The sequence below is a fragment of the Carassius gibelio genome, chromosome A24 (assembly GCF_023724105.1).
Source record: "Carassius gibelio isolate Cgi1373 ecotype wild population from Czech Republic chromosome A24, carGib1.2-hapl.c, whole genome shotgun sequence".
NCBI classification, from domain to species: Eukaryota; Metazoa; Chordata; class Actinopteri; order Cypriniformes; family Cyprinidae; genus Carassius; species Carassius gibelio.
Window position 1 is genome coordinate 18593443 of NC_068394.1, and position 19464 is coordinate 18612906.

General features: G+C 40.3%; 1 protein-coding gene across 1 annotated transcript; it reads left to right on the top strand.

Moving 5' to 3' along the window:
- The first annotated feature begins 1479 nt into the window (after positions 1-1479).
- On the top strand, positions 1480-18735 carry LOC127946120 (NXPE family member 3-like). The gene is made up of 7 exons (XM_052542422.1): positions 1480-1596; positions 4850-5215; positions 5349-5764; positions 5859-5929; positions 6372-6575; positions 7469-7809; positions 18538-18735. The coding sequence occupies exons 1-7, from the start codon at positions 1480-1482 to the stop codon at positions 18733-18735; spliced, it is 1713 nt and encodes a 570-aa protein (XP_052398382.1).
- The last annotated feature ends 729 nt before the right edge of the window (positions 18736-19464 follow it).

Below are 19464 nucleotides of genomic sequence, written 5' to 3' on the forward strand. Positions count from 1 at the left end.
AACGGAAGAAAAAAATACATAGAATCAGTTCACAGTTTTATGAAAAGCTATGAAATCCTTATGATCAAGTGATGATAAACTTATTCAGTAACATTTTAGAATAATGGTATATTAGATGATGTTAATTAACTACTTTAGTTAACATGATCTAAGCAAGAACTGTCTCAGGTTATGAATGTAACCATTAGAGTAGGGAACGAGACACTGCGTCCTCTACGGGCCGCTTTGGGAACACCTCGTCGTGACCCTTGTCTGAAGCATACATTCAAAAAACACCAACTTGTTGGCCGGCGACAGCCTCCGACGTCACTACCGGCGTGACTATAAACAAGCACTGGGAGAGTACATCATTCACTTCTTCTTTTGAAGCTTGCGTCCGAAGCATGGCAGGGAGCTAGAGGATGCAGTGTCTCATTCCCTATTCAGGGAACTATGGTTACATTCGTAACCTGAGACAGTTCCCTTTCGAGGGAACTTCGAACTGCGCCCTCTAGGGTTCGCTTTGGAGAACAAGTATACCCACGCCACCATTTGCCGCTAGATGCGACAGCACCACTAAGCATCCATGAAATTCCCTGCAGTGCTGTGCCAGGCCTGATGATCAAGGAGGCTCCCTCAGAAACCTGTGATCTGAGCCGCCTAATACTGGGGCATGAAGCCGGATGGCTAGTGCTGGCGAGTGTTTAGCAAACACTGTAACTGAGCACTGCAAAGGAAACTCACAGAGTTTATTAGTAGACACGTAACTACCAGCAATTTAATACACATAAGTATATACAGACAGGGTTACATTTACTCACCCACCCTCCTGCGCTGGAGCCCCACTCAAGGGGTGCCTCCTTTTAGTCTGGACCATCAGTAGGGTGGTTGCTATGAACATAGAATCATAAAATTACATTATAGGTCCAGCATAGGAGACTGTTATGCGAGAGGTTTCCACCTAACCACGATCAGGTGGATCGCTGGTGGTTACAAGGGAATTAGGAAGGGGAGGATAAAAGCAGAAATTAGCCCTCTAAAGTTGATTAATGCGTATACGCGTTATGAGGCATTTTCTCCTGATAACCTCTTAGACTCCAGAGGGTTAAAAATCCCCAAAAGGAATGAGTAGATACCTCGGTATCACTCTGATTCAGACGAGAATGCTGCCTCATCTAGATCGCACCCCTTAGGTTCTGATTACCTCCCCGTGACCCACGATTCCTCTAACCCCTGTCCGCAGGTGGGGGAGGTGCGCGAGTTGCAACACTAGCCTTCTGTGCCCGTCTTTGATCCTCAGATCGAGGACCTGGACCTGGACCTTCAGACCTGGACCTTCGTGGAACAAAGGATCTGAAAACAGCAGAGCGCACCTTCGTCTCCCTGAACTTCTCAAATACAGAAAAGTTCAGATGTCGAAACCTGAGCATCGAGAAGAAAGCCTTTTCTTTCCTCCCCATGTCTGCCAGGTTCATCCACAGATGTCTCTCTGCTGCCACCATGGCTGCCATAGCACTGCCCATGGCGGTGGCGGCCTGCTTGGTAGCACGGAGAGAGATCCGTAGTGCGGCGCAGTTTAGCTACCTGATCAGAAAAAAGGCCCCTGCCTCTATCCAGGTCTCTTAGCAGATCAGTCTGATTTGCTTGAAGCACCAGCATCGTGTGTAATAAAGCCACAGCCTGACCTGCTACTGCTTATGCCCTGTCATTTAAGTGAGATTATTTTCTGAAGGGGCTTAGATGGCAAGGAGGGGGATTAAGAGAGGATGTTTCCCCTGCAGAAATATATATATTTTTTTTAGCTCTTCCTACAGGGGGCATCCCCTCATAGCCACTTTCACGCATCACCTCGATGTCGGCAGATTACTTTCATGCAGAAACCGATGGATGTAAGAAGAAAACATTATCTTTCATTTCTCTGTATGGAGATCATGCAGAAATGGAAGGCTCACTTGAGCTGGAGGGCTATGATCAAAAAGCTAGATAACCTCCAACAGCTCTACATATGCAGGGCAGGAGAACTGAGAAGGCTCAGCCTCAGCTTCTTCAACATCCTCAAATATCTCCTGCTTTACCTAGGTAAAAACCCAGCAGAGGACTAACCTCAGTATCAGAAAATGTTAAAGATATAACATCATCCTCCCGAGGCTCTCTCTTGTCCGCCACCATTACAAGCGCGAAAGGGAAAATCCCTCTTTAAACCATTCAGACAGATCCACCTGTATTCTCACGAGCTCATTCTCCTCAGTGCCTCAGCAACGACAGGTCCTGAACCGCGGGAAGCAGATGGCTGCCTTTTATCTTTTTTTATCTTTCAGAAGAGAGACGAACGAGAGCAGAGCTTTTTCTATTGAAAAAATGCTCACAATGCACGCAGATTGCCTCCTCAAAGACATTGCGTGCAAGCTGTTCACCCAAACAAATGACGCAAAGATCACTCTTACCGGTTCTTTCAGATGCACACTTCAAACAAAATAGTCACCAGTGTTTGGAATAACGCCGTTTAAAAGAACGGCGTTAGGTAACGACGTTATTTTTTCAGTAACGGGGTAATCTAACTAATTACTTTTTGCGTCGTTATAACGCCGTTAACATTACTGGAAGTTAAATGTGGTGCGTTACTTTGTATTGATTTAATAAACTATGTAATCCCAACTCACCCCTGCCTCACACAGCGAGTGAGCAGGTGAGTTAATAACGATGTAAGCGATTATGATTGGCGAAGGCAGAGTCATATGTTTCATGGTAGCCAATCAGAGCCAGTATTTTTACGCCAGCGGCATCAAACACACACACACGTACGCACGAGAGATTCGCAGCAGCAGAGATGGCGAATCGGGAGCAATCCAATGAAAAGTTGGTATTTTCAAGGTGGAGATATAAGCACTAATTCAAATTCATTGTGGTCAAAGGCAAGATCGTGCATGTAATGTGTACATGTAATATGTGACACACGCATCTACAAAGCTAGTGGCCAAAAACACTTTTCTTACAAAGATAATACTTGGAAGTGCAATAAATATTGAAAGTTATGTACGAACACCTGTTCTACTCATTTTAACTGACTTTAAACTGCTCCAAAAAAAAAAAAAATTGACAGCAGCTTTTTTTTTTTTTAAAGTAACGCAAATAACGAGTTACTTTTATTATAGAGTAATTCAGTTACTAACTCAGTTACTTTTTTGGAACAAGTAGTGAGTAACGTTCCCAACAGTGATAGTCACTGAAGACGAGGAAGATAATGACGTGCTCTCCCGGTGCTTGTTTATAGTCACGCCATTATTCTAAAGGACCATTATTCTAAAGTATTACCACTTAATCTTTGTAAATAAGTAACGGTAGTGAAATTTAAGAGAGATCATCACTAATCTTGACAGTCAAAGTGCTCACTGTATATATTGTGCTCATAACACCATTTAATATTAACTGAAAAAATAATTCACTTAAACTTTGAATTCTTATAAAGTCTCAGCTTTCACTGCTAACTACTTGAGCAATATCGCTAGCTATTATTAATAGTCTGACACTGGTGGTTAATTAAGCTGTCAATATAATGTTAAAAATGACCAAAAAACATCGAGGAAAAAACAGTTGAGTCTTACCTATGAAAGATAATACCCCAAGTATGTTTTTATTATCGTGCGACGGTTTGTAGATTCCCAAGCTGCAGATGAGTCTGGTATATTTTCTTCTGTCCTGATGTGAGAGTTATGGAGAGTTGCCCGCTACAATATGGTGGCAACGTTGACGTGCGGCCAAACGGCCAATGAGGAGTCTAGGTATTTATATGTCTATGCTCTCAGTTGCACAGAAATAAGAATCCAACATATGGTGTCATATAATGCTCAAAATGTTAAAATTTAATTTACATTTTAATTAATTTTCGTAAAAAAAATATCTGCCGACATACGGACTGCCAACCAATCAGCAAACAGCAGCTGACTGTCACCCCAGCAGCTCTCCAGAGATCTTTGTCGCGCAAATAAACAGATCATTTTTGATTGCACAGTGCTAGCTAGCAATATGTCGCAGAGCTCCCTTCTTAATTTTTTTTGGCAAAAAACCTCGGCTTGATGGAAAGCCGGACACAAGGCCTAACATTACACCTGATGAGAATGTTTCTCCCTCCCCAGGCCCACATCAACAGATGTGACTCCTCCGGCACTCCTGGCTACTTAAAAAACCTGTTGAATAAGAAGACACCGAAAGGGTTAATAATTTTGCACAGTAATCTGACAATAAATGTGGCACACCTTGATTTTTATATGCACACCCAGAGTCTCTTTTCTGGCTACACTACTGGTGTAGAATGTTGTTGTTGTTGTTGTTGTTGTTTTTTCAGTTAAGCAAGTTTATATTCGGTTGCTAACACTAAAAATAAATTACAAGCAAGTGACGTAGGCATAGCCTATAAAAAAAGAGCAATGTATGCTATTCAGAAGCAGAAAGAGCTTCATTGCCAAGTGTGTTTAGAACATACAAAATAATTTGTTTTGGTAAGCTATTGTCTTTATCTTTTACACCAATACATTCCTTTGTATGAGAGCAATATGATCAGAAAGTCATGGCAAATTCCGTTTTTACGTTACATCAGATGAGCAATTTAAACTTTTTTATAAGTTAAATGAAACACTCTATTTATTTATTTATTTATTTTATTTTTTTGCTGGTTTAAATTAATTTCATTTGAAATGACTTGTACAAACAATAAAAAAATACAATAAAAAAGAAGGCAGCAAATGAGCTGAAGTTTTTAATTAGAAATATGTGGAATCTTGTTACAATGTATATAGAACTTTAAACATTTACATACGGTACTGAAGAAAAAAAAAAGTAATTTGGAGTGATTGATATTCTGCTCCTCTCTCAGGTTATATGGACATTGGATATTGGGAATCAGATGTCTCCATTTCTGACCCCCAGGCTTAAACCAGCTTCCCGAAATAATAATAGCAATAATTATTATGCAGTATCCACACTTGATATGGGAATCAGTGATGAGGAATGGGAAAGACTGCAGAAGGCTCTTGACTGGCCTGGTCCAGATAAAGAAATCAATCAGCTGAATCTGAGCACAAGCCCAGTCCACTCAACATTCTCTATTGTGGGACTCAAAAACAGTTACAAAGTGGGAGATAACATCTCCATTATTATCACAGCCAGAGACCACAACAACAACATGAAAAGATACGGAGGAGATTTTTTCAAAGCAAAGCTTTTCCATTCAAACCTAAAGGTGTGCTTATTTTTATGATACAGTTTTGTTAATATGGCATATGTTTATGTTTGTTAGCTTACTTTACCAGCATACTGTACATTAGTTTTCTGCAGTACTGCAGTACACTTAACCTATTCCATTCTTCTTGAAGGCGAGTGTGTATGGGGAGGTTCTGGATCATCGTAATGGAACGTACTCTGTTGTTCTTCTCGTGCCCTGGGAAGGTCAGGCACAAGTTTTTGTACGTCTTGAGCACTCCAGCGAGGTTGTACAGATTCTTAAAAAATACAGAGAGTCTTCATTCCCACGCAGCCACTATAATGGCCACTTTGAAGGTCCAGGCCCCGAAAACACCAGGATCAGTGAAGTAGTAGAATGCAATCTTAAGTGGGGTGGAGATGGAAGTTGGAGTAAAGGCAACTGCTGCTGTGAGTATGAGGATATAAAAATGGGGACGGTGTGGCAGTGTGAGAGACCGAAGAAACTTTCCTGTGACAAATTGGTTCATCACTCAATGGGAGGTTTTAAAAGCCCTTTAAATGCATTTGAGAATCAACTTTTTACAAAGTAAGTTTGAAAGTGTTCATATGTAATTCAGAAAAAAAAAATTAAACTAGAAACATTTCTAGAAAAAAAAAACATTATTATAATTTCTTCACAGGAAATTAACAAATGTTGCTATTTCTGGAGAAAAAATCAACTTAAATGTCCTTCCCAACACTGCAGGCAATGGTATGTTAACATATGGAAAATGTATTAACATGTATTCTTTTTTTATTATTATAATTCAATAAACGCATCTCTGCTTGAGTATTTTATTTGCTCAAGTGTGTGATATTAAAACTTTTCTGGCATATTTTGCTTATTCATCTTAATGTTAAATATTATCATGCACACATTGGCAGTGTTTCAGTAAATTAAATATTCAAGCCATAAACTTACACTATAAACCAAACATCTAACCAAATTCTAATTTTAATACACAGTCTTCTGCTTTCTCTTTATTAGTATTTTATTTAATGACATTTTATTTTTATTTTTTCCAAAAAGGAAATGAACAAAATATAGGCTACACAGATCACATATCAAACGACTGACATCTATAATGTAATGTTACAAATGAATGAAGAATTTGCATTGACAGTCTTTTCAGGTAAATGTTTCTTTGCTTTAGGCACAATGGAGAGATGCAGATCTGGCTTGAAAACACCGGTTCCAGCTGGGTTCTATTTGAAAGATGTTTGGAAGTCTTTTATATGCAACACTCAACAGTTCAATTCCCCCCAAATGGGAAATTGTCTTAAAAACAAAATTATCTACTTGTTGGGAGACTCCACCACAAGGCAGTGGTTTGAGTATTTAGAAAGAAATGTGCCAGGCAAGTTATCCAATGATATGACTTTGTTGTCTTTATTATTTTATGAGACTTCTTTGCATGAATGTCTAAAAATAACAATAAACAAGGTATTGACATACAGAGGCGCCACAAAGTATGTGGAAAATTAATCATGTATTAGTATGTCTTGGTATTAGATGAAAATATCAAACTATGTGGCACTCTGTTCAAGCAAAACATCAAAAAGACTTTCTTTAGCTTTTAAATTTGCAAAATGCTATTACAAAAATGGCTTATAAAAATTTATTCTGAGAAAAGCTTATGCAGCATTTGTTTGCAGAAGCTACTTGGTTTGATATTTTGCATCTAATGTAATTTAATTGAGACATGTATGTATTTCAGTGTCACTCAAAAAGATACTGTTCACCAAAAAAGTAAATTCTGTCATCACTTATTCAACCTCATTTTGTTCCAAACTTTCTCTGATCACAACAAACTTTTATATGCTCAAAGACCTTTGATACATTTGTAATTTTTTTCGTTTCTTTGTGTGTTTGTGTGTGTGTTCTGAAGTGTTCTGAAGTCTTTCTGAAATCAAAACTCATTGCAAAATAAAAAATATACTGGCTTACAACAAAGTAATGAAAGAAAAAGCAACAGTTGTCAAAAAATGCTCAAGTTCAGTTAAATTCATGTTGAACTGTAGTGAACTGCTCTCTTTAAGTCCATCCATAGATTTCTATTTGAATATGACTTAGCAAGTTGAATGTTCTTCAGTGGCCATCTAAAGCCATTGCGTTGCTCTTTTGGAATGGGTTTTTGATTTCAGGCTTTATGACAACGCTTCTCTTAAAGGGGATGGTGATTTTCTATATAGGCTCTGTACTTCTTGTGGCTGTTATAAGTCTAATGTAAGTTTTTCTTGTCTTTATTAGGCTTAACAATAATGGATCTCCACACTCCTCGTACAGGTGGACCCCTGATGGCAGTGGAGATGAAAAATAATATAATTGTTCACTGGAAGCCACATGGTGTTCCTTTGCGATTTTATAAAATGCTCATTACTGACCTGCATCATATTGCCTATGATATTAATGAAATAGCTGGTGATCCTCATGCAGTTGTTGTCTTCACAATCTTTGCCCATCGGGTTTTCCACCCAATAACATTTTACATCCATGAAGTGGCCAAAATCCGTCAGTCTGTTGTTGCGTTGCTGAGCCGTGCACCACAGACTACTGTCATCATCAAGTCTGGAAACACTGCAGGACGAAAGGTATACTTGGTCACTTCCCATCCTACTCTGTTTCCAAATCATTTTCTACCTTGTTTCCTTATGATAATATTTATGGTTAACAAGAAAATATGGCAAATTTGGTCTTCTGTCTTTAAGTGTATACTAAAAGTCTAGGAACACTGTTGCTAGTGATCATGGAAAGGGATCATAAAAGGGCCATAAAATCATATTCAAAGTAGTCCATAGGACTCAAGTGCTATTTTACAGGTCTTCTGAAGTAAAACAATGAAGTATAAATCATGAATAATGATTACCAATTATTTCCTTGACCATTCTGATATAAGTAAAATAGTTATTGGTTCTTTTGTGATAGGAGAGGTATATCATGTGATGTGTACTGAGATCCACACTGATCAACTATTAGTATTAAAACCCAGTTTCACAGACATGGCTTAAAGCTAGTCCCCGACTAAAATGTGTGTTTGAGCTGTCTCGTCTGAAAATATCTTGCTCTGACATGTCTTAAAATATGTAATTTCCATTGTTCTGTCTCAAGATGCACAAATTTGAAGTTTTTAACTAACTTTTAACTAAGGCTTGGTCCTGGCTTAAGCCCTATCTGTGAAACCAGATCCTAAAACTATCTGCCTAGTGTAGGTCCTGCTCATGCTACCAAATATATTTGGTTACGTCTGCAACCAAGGTCTGCTGAGAAAGGGAACAAGACTTTGTTGCTGATGCTTTTGGGAACACTATCAGTGTGACTGGTGTCCAGAGCACATGACTTAAGTGCAATAATCTTATTGGCCGATGACAGTCCATGACATCACTTCTGTTGCATTCGTGAGTAATAGAGGGCATATATAGTAAACATCATCAACTTTTTTTGTCTGAAGTAGATGTTTGCAGGCTGGCCTGAAGCATGGCAATGAGACGCAGTGTTTCGTTCACCTTCTTAGAGAACCATGGCTATACTCGTTACTGTAACGACTGGGTGAAGGAGTGGCATGAAACAAGTTCAAGGTAAACACAATTTAACGGAGACAATGAAACATGACAATACTGAGACACAAATATGATGAAGGGAGGAATACACAGTCCAGGATGGTGGCGATGTGTGAAGTATGAGTGATAGCTGTTGCTGATGACAATTAACGGAGACGCCCACAAACTAATCAGTGCTGACGCGTAACACACAGACTTCACCCACAAAGTGCAAAACCCAAAGATCACGGATAGTACCACCCCCCCAAGAACGCCTCCTGGAGTTCCCTGAAGGGCCTACCTGCTGATTGTAATCATCAATAAGGGAGTGATACAGTATGTACCCAACTCCTCTCCTACGGACCGTAACCTTCCCAGTCCACCAAGTACTTGAATCCTCGTCCCCTCCGTCTCGAGTCCAGAATACGATTCACTGAATAAGTCGGTTCCCCATCTATGAGACACTGCGGCGGGGGAACCGGGGGTAGGCGGATTAATATGTGAATAAATCACAGGTTTAATTTTGGACACATGGAAGGCGGGATGTATTATCCTGTACGCTGGAGGTAGAATCAGGCGGATTGTCACCGGACTAAAGATCTTGGTGAAAGTACACAGGCCAATGAATTTGGGAGCTAATTTGTTAGAAATGGAACGGATAGGAATATTGTTAGTAGAAAGCCACACTTTTTGACCCACGACGTAAACGGTAGACTTTGACCGGTGGCGATCGGCCTTGGCCTTAGTGCCCTCCCTTATCTGGAGCAGAGTCTCGCGGGCTCTGGTCCAGGTGCGGTGGCACTTCTGGACAAATGCGTGAGCGGAGGGGACCGCGACTTCAGACTCCAGACTAGGAAAAGCTGGTGGCTGGTAACCTAAGCTGCACTGAAATGGAGAGAGGCCCGTGGCTGACACAATTGTGAGCGTATTCCACCATAGAGAGTTGTTGTCTCCAGGAAGAAGGATTTTTGGAGACTAAACATCGCAACGTTTTCTCTAAATCTTGGTTGGCTCGCTCAAACTGCCCATAGACAGACTAACCATCGCTCCTAGCAATTTACAAAATTCCTTCCAAAATTTGAATATGAATTGGGATCCCCTGTCAGAAACTACGTCTACCGGCTAGCGTGATATGTGACCAGGGTCAAACTGGCGCAAACTGAGCAAGCCAAAACAAAATTGTGGACGCTGCAAGCCATAAGTGGCCACCAGAATCTTTGTTTAACTAAACCCTTGGTTCGGCTTATCCCTGGATGACAAGCAACGTTAGAGCAGTGACCCCACTGAATAACCTCATACGAATGCTGAGACGACTATTTTCTCAGGTAAAATACACTCTGAAGTCACCGGGCGGGCGGAAGGATCAAAGAGACGTGACAAAGAATCGGGTTTGACATTTTTGGAACCCGGGCGGTACGACAGAGTAAAATCAAAATGACCGGAAAAAAGTGTCCACCGAGCCTGCCTGGAATTGAGTCTTTTGGCAGTTCTAATGTACTCTAGATTCTTGTGATTGATCCAAACAATGAAAGGTACCCCTGACCCTTCCAACCTGTGATGCCACTCCTATAAATCTTATTTGACAGCCAACAATTCTCTGTTACCAATGTCATAATTGTGTTCAGCAGGAGATAAATGATGTGAGAAAATCGTGCAGGGATGCATCTTATCGTCCTAGGAAGCACGTTGGGAAAGAACTGCTCCTACCCCCACCTCTGATGCGTCGACCTCCACCACGAACGGCCATGTTGGATCAGGGGCTACAAGGATGGGAGCCGAAATTAAGCGGCTCTTGAGGTTGGTAAATGCAGTCTCGGCTGCATCCGACCAAATGAACGGAGTACTGGGGGAGGTCAAGGCCTTCAGAGGTGAGACTAGTTGCTGAAATTACGAATGAAATGTCGATAAAAATTGGCGAATCCCAGAAACCGCTGAAGGGGCCTTATGGGAATCTGGAGATGGCCAATCTATCACAGCCTTAAATTTGTCAGAATCCATACGTATTCCCTCGGACGAGACGATATACCCTAGGAAGGGAACAGACTGTGCATGGAATACGCATTTCTCCACCTTGACAAAAAGCCCATTCTCAAGTAATCTCTGGAGCACTCGTCTGACATGTTGCACATGTTCCTGGAGATATGAAGAAAAAATCAGTATGTCATCCTGGTAAACATATATAAACTGATCTACGATGTCTCTCAACATGTCATTAACAAGTGCTTGGAAAACCCCTGGCGAGTTGGTGAGCCCGAACGGCATCACCAAATATTCAAATTTCTCTCTAGGGGTGTTAAAGGCGGTTATCCATTCATCCCCCTTTCTGATGCGGACCAAATAATAAGTTTTACGTAAATCCAAATTTATGAATATGGATGCTCCCTGTAACCTCTCGAAAGCTGAAGACATCAACGGTAATGGTGAGGTGTTCTTTATCGTGATGTTGTTCAGCTCTCGGTAGTCAATACAAGGTCGCAGAGAACCATCCTTCTTACCCACAAAAAATAATCCCGCCCCCGCTGGAGAAGAGGAAGGGCGGATGAATCTCGATGCCAAGGAATCAGAAATGTATTCTCTCCAGAATAGAGTGTAAAGCTTGCTTTTAGGCGGAGACTTACCTAGAACTAAATCTATAGGACAGTCAAAGGGACGATGTGGAGGAAGATAAGCAGCATGGGACTTAATGAACACCTCCTTCAGGTCCAAGTATTCTACGGGCACGTTTGATAACACCATGGTCTCCTTCTGAAAGACAGAAACAGGCACAACAGGACAAGCAGAAACCAGACAAGACTCATGACAACTTTCACTCCACAAGGTGACTGTGTTGGAACCCCAATCCACTCGTGGATTATGTTTGATTAACCAGGGGTGACCTAAAACAATGGGAGCGACAGGGGGGTCCATGAGGTAAAAGGATATGGTTTCACTGTGGTTGCCTGAGTTGAGCAGAGTTATGGGTTCAGTGTAGTGAGTGACGTGTGGCAGTTACTGGCCATTGAGTGCGGTGACATGGATGGGATGAGACACAGGAAGGACAGGAATGTTCAAGTGATGTGCAAGGAGAGAGTCAATGAAATTACCTTCGGCCCCAGAGTCCAGAAGGGCGTGACAGTCGTGAGTGTGGTTCTCCCAGCGTAGTTTCACCGGAAGGAGATTCGAAGATGTGGTTGAGGACTTCCCGGCGGAGATCCCACCCGATAGTAGCCTCAAACTTACTACCGGGCTGGCTCTTTTACCAGGCATGAATGGATGGAATGCTCCGAGCCACCGCAATATAAACATAGTCCTTGGGACCTCCGCCGGTCTCTATCCCTCCGTGAAAGCCGAGCTCTACCCACCTGCATGGGTTCGTGATCGTAGACGGGACCAACCATGTTCTCTCAACCCGTGCGGCCCCTTTCCAGAGAGACGTAATGGCTTATAGGACTGGCTTGTCTACCCAGGCGATTAATCCGAGTGTCCACAAGGAGGGCCAGGTCGATAAGGCCATTGAGCGTTGCAGGCAGCTTGAGGAGGTAGATCTCCTTCTGAAAATGGTCGGCCAGCCCATGCAGGAATCGATCCCACTGCGCCGCCTCGTTCCACTGGCACGCGGCCACCAGGGTGCGGAACTGAATGGAATAATCCGCCACCGATGTTTTCCCTTGCTGGAGGTCCGAGAGCTGGTGAGCGGCCTCCCTGCCAGCCGCGGCTCGATCGAATACTGGTTTCATTTCTTCCGAGAGGGTGTGGAATGAGGCACAACACGGATGTTGATTCTCCCACAACGCCGTCCCCCATAAGGCAGCCCCGCCAGAGAGTAGGGTAAGAGCAAACGAAACCTTGGACTCTTCTGTCACGAAGGTCCGGGGCTGCAATGCAAAATGCATGGAACATTTGTTAAGGAAAGTATTGCAAAAGTTAGGCTCACTGGAGTAGCTCTCTGGTGCCAGAAGTCACGGCTTATAAAGTCGAAATATTACGCGAATGGGTTCTGGGAGATAGGTAAAGTTACTGGGAAGCAGAGGACCCTACTTTAAAACATTGAACAATGGGGGAGGATTCTACTTTATGTTAAAGGGATATGTTCTGTATCTTACGAGTCCTACATGTGCCATTTAACTGTCAGGCAAAACAACTTGAGATTCATTCGAAAGTACAGTTAAACAGTTTATTGAGGAAAAATCAATACACAATGCAAGAGAGTAAGGATGTCATGGGTGCAGACACATAAAACTTGGCAGAACAGGGACTACAATGGGTGAGGAATAGTAGAGTCCAAGAAAACAGTCAAGAGAATTAATCCAACACAGACAACGAAACAGGAAAACAGGAGACAGAAGACACAGCATGAAAAAAACTAAAGGACATGAGCACCACAATGATCCGACAGACAGACAAAACACAGCAACAATATACAGAGAAGCTGATGAGCCAGACTTAAATCATATTAGCTCATCAGCTGTCATTCTGCACAGAAAACCCCAGTTTCCTGTGCATCAACCTTACGAAAATCATTATAAATAAAACACATAAATGTACTTTAATGGACAAAGACAGTGGTATGAACGAGTCGTAGACAGTTTATTCAATATGGAAAAATTCTTAAAGGGGGGGTGAAATGCTCGTTTTCACTCAATATCCTGTTAATCTTGAGTACCTATAGAGTAGTACTGCATCCTTCATAACTCCAAAAAGTCTTTAGTTTTATTTTATTCATAAGAGAAAGATAGTCTGTACCGATTTTTCCCAGAAAAACACGAGCGTCTGTAGGCGTGACGTGTGGGCGGAGCTAAAGAATCACGAGCGCGAGTAGGCTTTTGCTTTGATAGCGTTTGGAAGCTGTGACATTACCCTAGGTATTCACACTCCATCCCAGTAGGTGGCGGAAATGCACCAAAAGCTGGTTTGCCAACCGCCAATAAACAATAAAGAAGAAGAAGAAGCTGTGACATTACGTTAGGACAAAACCAACCAAAACAAACCATGGCTAACAGTCAGATTCAGCGTATATTTATGATCCAGAATCAGATCCAGAGGCTGAAATTTAACAAGAGCAGCAACAACAACAGCGTCTCTATGTGGTATGTACTGAAACTGTATATATATTTGCTTAGCGGTTTTGGAAAATGACTAAGTTCCACTTTGTCGTCTTTTTTTTTTTTTTTTTTTTTTTTTAAGCTGTACATGTGGAAAGTGCAGTTTGATGACAACATTGCATGTTGTTTACTTGATGTGTTTACACGCCGACAGCTAAGTTAACAACACAGAGATATTTGAAGCAGTTTTACTCGTGCAGTTTGATGACAACATCACATGTTGTTTACTTGATGTGCTTACACGCCGACAGCTAAGTTAACAACACAGAGATATTTGAAGCCGTTTTACTCACCGCATGCGGTTCCAACACACGATCGTGACCCTTTTTCGTTGGGACTGCATTATCCTTAAGAAATAAACGATGTGCAAATCCGTCTTCAAACTGGGCCTTGTTTGTAAAACAAGCATCTTCGAAATGCAGGGGAACAAACACAAACACTTGCACAACTCCGTTGATGCTCTGTAAAAATAAACTCCATCCACTGGTCCCTTAATGTTGTTTCTCTTTAGGTAATCTGTGCAGGGTTGTCTTGCCCTGGCAACCAAAAACACACTCCTTTTGTGACATTTCGCGACGCTCTCGCTCTGATCAGTGAAGTCTGTTGTGCTCTCAGTGCCGTGCTATACGGGAGCGTGCGCTCTTCCGGGAGAAGTGCCCTCAGGACCCATATAAGGAAATTCTGCTCCATCTAACGTCACACAGAGCCATACTCGGAAAAAACTTTCCGAAACTTGTGACAAACCAGAAGGAGTATTTTTGGAACAGAAATACTCCTTCAAACGTACAACTTAATTTTTGAAACTTTGTCCATGTTTAGCATGGGAATCCAACTCTTTAACAGTGTAAAAAACTCAGTATGCATGAAATAGCATTTCACCCCCCCCCCCTTTAAAACTAAACTTTGCATGTTGCGTTTATTCTGGGCTCACCTGCTTTCCTTTACATATGAGTTAGGTATTTTAATAATGTAGAGAAGCATATAGAGTTTGGTTTTTATCATCTTAGTCCATTATACCACATTTTGCGGTATGTGAGACAAATACAATATATATATATATATATATATATATATATATATATATATATATTAACATAATGAACTGTATTTAATTTGATATTTTAATAGCATCTTAATACATTAAGCCATGTTAAGTGTTTATGTTTTTCTATGGGAGGAAAACACTTAATGAGAGACTTTACGCAAGCGTTCATATTCTGATGTTCTGGCCACGGATTTGCCGGTCTTGTCTTTTTCTTGCAGGACCCTGTACATTATAGTAATAAATTAGTTTTAATAATTTAATCACCACCACAGCGTCTTGTCTCCATTGGCAACACGCACGATTTGTGTTGATTGCAAGTGTCGCAAGTAGCGGATAGTGCAAGTTATTGATTTTGATTTGCCAAAACAGAACAATTTGCACTGTATTTACAGTGGGACAATTTTCATACAATACTATAACCTAGAAATAATTTAAAGGGGTCACTTTCAAGTCACAGCAGCACGAAATATGTGCCCAGCCACATCTGTTTCAAATATTATTCTAATTAACAGTGAGTGGTGGTTTCAGACATTTCAGACTCTTATTCTGCTGAAAGAATGAAAAGACGTGCTGAAGCATGATCGATTTGACCAATCAGATGAAAGCAGTGTTTCAGCGCCGCCCACAAGTGTGTATGAAATATTGAAGCCATAAACCGATTTGTAAACCACAAAAGACAAAATTAGATATAGAGCCAAAAACTCATTTTCCATTTGTTAACCTAAACAGAAAAACGAATAAACAAGCCATTTTTCCATTTCTCGTTATTGAATTCTAAATAGGAAATTATAGGGCTTTGATTCTACTAGCGATTTGATTGGAGACCAACAGTCAATCACAATTGACCTTTAATTTTCCGATTGGTTGATATTGTGGCATGCTGTTGGAAATTGAGTGAGTCGTGTGTCAAGAGTTGAGCGCGCACAGAATTAAGAGGATGAGAGAGAGAGAGAAAGGGACTTGATAGGAGCGCAGAGAATAAGTTTGTGAGAGAGCACCTGAGTAAACTGCGTGAGAAGGGTTATTACTGCACGTTAATATGGATAATAGCAAATACAAATACATTTATTGCACTGTTTTTTCTTTGCTCAAACGATTTTTTTTTTTGCAATTGTTAATTTCTGTTCAAAATATAATGTAATGTGCTTGCAAAATATAGTTCTCTGTGCTCAAAACGTACAATTACTCACTCAGGATTCAGGGCACAAAAATAACGCCATAGTTGCAGTGCAGCTGTCTTCCACCCATGTTCTGTTTAGAAACATAAAATCCAGATTGTTAGTTGTTATAAAGTCCTTGATTAGAAATTATTTATTTTTTTTAGTGAGCGAATGTTTAAAAAATGCTAACTTGATGGCAGTGCTTTGTGTCTTTACATCGATCTTAGTTTGATGCATAATAGGCCGCAGATTAGATGAGTTTGCCCTTCGGCTTGAAAAGGCCTAAGACTTTCTATCACGTTATAAAACTGAAATAGAGAAAGGCACACTGGGTTCCCGCTTTTTCTGTAAACATTTGTGAATGTCACTGCTATTATAGTGGGGACCCTACACATACTGTATCACTGAGAGCTGCTCTCAGTAGTTTTTGGTTCACCTTCAGCAGATAGAGGCTGAAGGTGAAATGAGTCTTGGGTGCCCATGACCCTGATGTCAGTTCACTGTTTGTCCTTCCTTGAAACACTTATGTTAGGTAGTGACATATGCATACCACAAACTCCCCACAAGACCTTTTTGAGATACTCTGACTCGGTTGTCTATCAGTATCTGATCCTTTCAGAGTCACTCAGATCTTTTCTGGTCAATGTATCCCTGCCTCTGTTTAATTATTTTTATCCCCGGTGAGGATATCTCCGCGACTAGCAACTTTTTGGACAATCATTATTCAGTCTCTGAGACTCTCTGGTGCTGCCGCACGAGCGCGATGTCTCTCTTTTAGGGGTGGGCGGATCGATCTAAATATCGATAGTATCGATGGCAACACTGGTATTGGTATCGGATCGATAAAATAGTAATTGAATCGATATTTGAATTTAAATATCTCTAATCTACGTTCAATATACTTTGCTCATGTCTTCTAACTCTACAATCCTGAGCAAACGTTGCAGTGCTTCCCATCCTGGCCCACTTTGCTACGCCTCCCCCTCCTGCTTCTCTGCCGTGATTCGTTGTTGTCTCATCATGTGACTCACTGACACAACGCGGCGAAGATCAGCGAACAGAGTGAGTGAAGCTAATAGCACATTGAAGTCCGCAAAGGTATATTTGTTCTTTGTTTGTTCTTCAGTAATAATTGTGTGAACTTTATTTCATTTGCTTTTAAAACCAGAAAAAAATTGAGAGATGTTTATTATTCTTTATTTATTTATTTTTAAAAGTCTGTAAAGCAGGTGTGCTCAACCCTGCTCCTGGCGATCGACTGTCCTGCAAAGTTTAGCTCCAATCCTAATCAAACACACCTGAAGCAACTAATCAAGGTCTTCGGGCTCACTTAAAAATTAAAAGGCAGGTGTGTTTGATTAGGGTTGGAGCCAAACTTTGCAGGATAGTCGATCACCAGGAACAGGGTTGGGCACCCCTGGTGTAAAGAATTCATTCTACAGTGCCTAATAACTAATAATTTTGTGGACTTCAATACATTAATAAAACTATTGCCTAAATAATTGATCATTCATTCACCTCAGAAATAATGACATACATAGACCTACTGCTCTCCCCTACACAAATGTTTTTTTTTTTTTTTTTTTTTTTTTTAAGTAAAAAGTATCATATTGATATCGGTATCAGCAATACTGACCCTATATGTATTTGGTATCGGATTGATACCAAATTTTGCAGTATCGCCCACCACTACTCTCTTTCCCAGCGCGAGCCTCTCTCTCTGCATCTGCTGTGTTCAGCGAGTGCAGACAGGAGCAGCACTTTCAGTTAAAAAAAAAGAATATTCTGTTGCTTCTAACTCTGTTTTACAAACAAGTATAGGCGACATCAGTCACAGCACAACAACTGACTATATCATATATGTATTTAATTTCATTAGTGCAGATTAATGTTTGAGAGCTGGTTAGTCTTATGGACTGTGTTTCAGTCATTTTTATATTCATTCCGTTGTCTGACAACAGAAACATTAAAATATAGTAATAAAAGCAGTTTTATTGAGAATTACATTAAATGGCTGAATTAAAATGCAGTATGTGAGCATAGGGAGGCAATACAATACGACGCACTAACGTCATAAATATTCTAATTAGCGCATGACGTAATCTAGTTCATGTTCTCATAATTTATTTTTATGAATTAAAATGTTTCAAAACACCCCCCTGTTTTTTTTTTTTTTTTTCACAAATCACACCCTGAATATAGTCAATGTTATTCACTTTACCTGTCAGTGGTTTTAATGTGGTTGATCAGTGGGATGTCATTTGCAAAGTAGCAATACATACAGTATAAACAACAGACTTTATGTAGTTTGTCCAAACCAGCATTGCTTATTCCAGGTCTGAAAGTATCATTTGCTACTGATCTTTACATTTGTAGGCTAAATATGTTTATTCTACCTCAACCAAACTATGTCTTTATACACTTTTATATTTTATTTTATGGAAGCTTCATTTACTAGAAACGTTCTGTTTTTTGATTCTGATTTGTGTTCTTACAGAATATTTTTCAAAGTGATTGGTTAACCATGCAGCTGAACACAGTGATGCGAGAGATGTTTAGAGATGTTCATGGAGTAATCTACTTAGATGTATGGCAGATGACTTCCTGTCACTATCTACATGAAAATATTCACCCAGGACCTGTTATCGTTGCTAATGAGGTCAATCTGTTTCTGTCATATGTCTGTCCTATCTGATTAATCATTTACAATTACACAGCCCCAAAGAATAATATTTATCTTGCTTTGCTATCATCAGCAATATAAAAACAATAAGACGGCATAAAAACTTGTATACAGACTTGAATGAAAAGCTTACAAATACCCTTATGAATAATGGATAATTTATTGCATTAGAAAGGCTAAACCTAAATTGTTTTAACGGACTAATTTGTAAATAAAGTGATTATGTTATAACGGTTTTGTTTGTTTCCATTCATTTGTGTAATTTTACAGTAAATACAATTTAAACTTACTAAAATTATAATTTTATACACTGTTTTCAGCATACCACAATCAGTTTTCAGTATTGAAGAACAAATGTAATCATTTGTATGAAGTTGACTGCAATTTTCATTATTGCTGATACTGTTAAATGTACCAAGCTAATACAACAGTTAAAAACTGGGATAACCTACATATACTGACATGACTATGACTTCAAGTTGTTTATAAGTTGTTTAAACTGCCACAGGAGCTGCAGAAACAGTTATACTCTACCATCACTGAATCCATCCTCTGGACATCAATAACTGTCTAGTTAAGCTCTGCTAACAAATCTGTCCTCAGAAGACAATGGAGTATAGTCCGGACTGCTGAGCGAATCACTGGTACAACCCTCCCTTCGCTCCAAGAACTGTAGTTATCCAGAGTGAGCAAAAGGGCTGGCAAAATCACTCTGCACCCCTCACATCCAGCACACTCTCT

Excerpts from the sequence above, each read along its gene's own strand:
- LOC127946120 (XM_052542422.1), top strand. The coding sequence starts at position 1,480 with ATGGCTGCCATAGCACTGCCCATGGCGGTGGCGGCCTGCTTGGTAGCA. Across the intron at positions 5,216-5,348 it reads TTTTCCATTCAAACCTAAAG|GCGAGTGTGTATGGGGAGGT; the intron begins GTGTGCTTATTT and ends TTCTTCTTGAAG. Across the intron at positions 5,765-5,858 it reads GAGAATCAACTTTTTACAAA|GAAATTAACAAATGTTGCTA; the intron begins GTAAGTTTGAAA and ends ATTTCTTCACAG.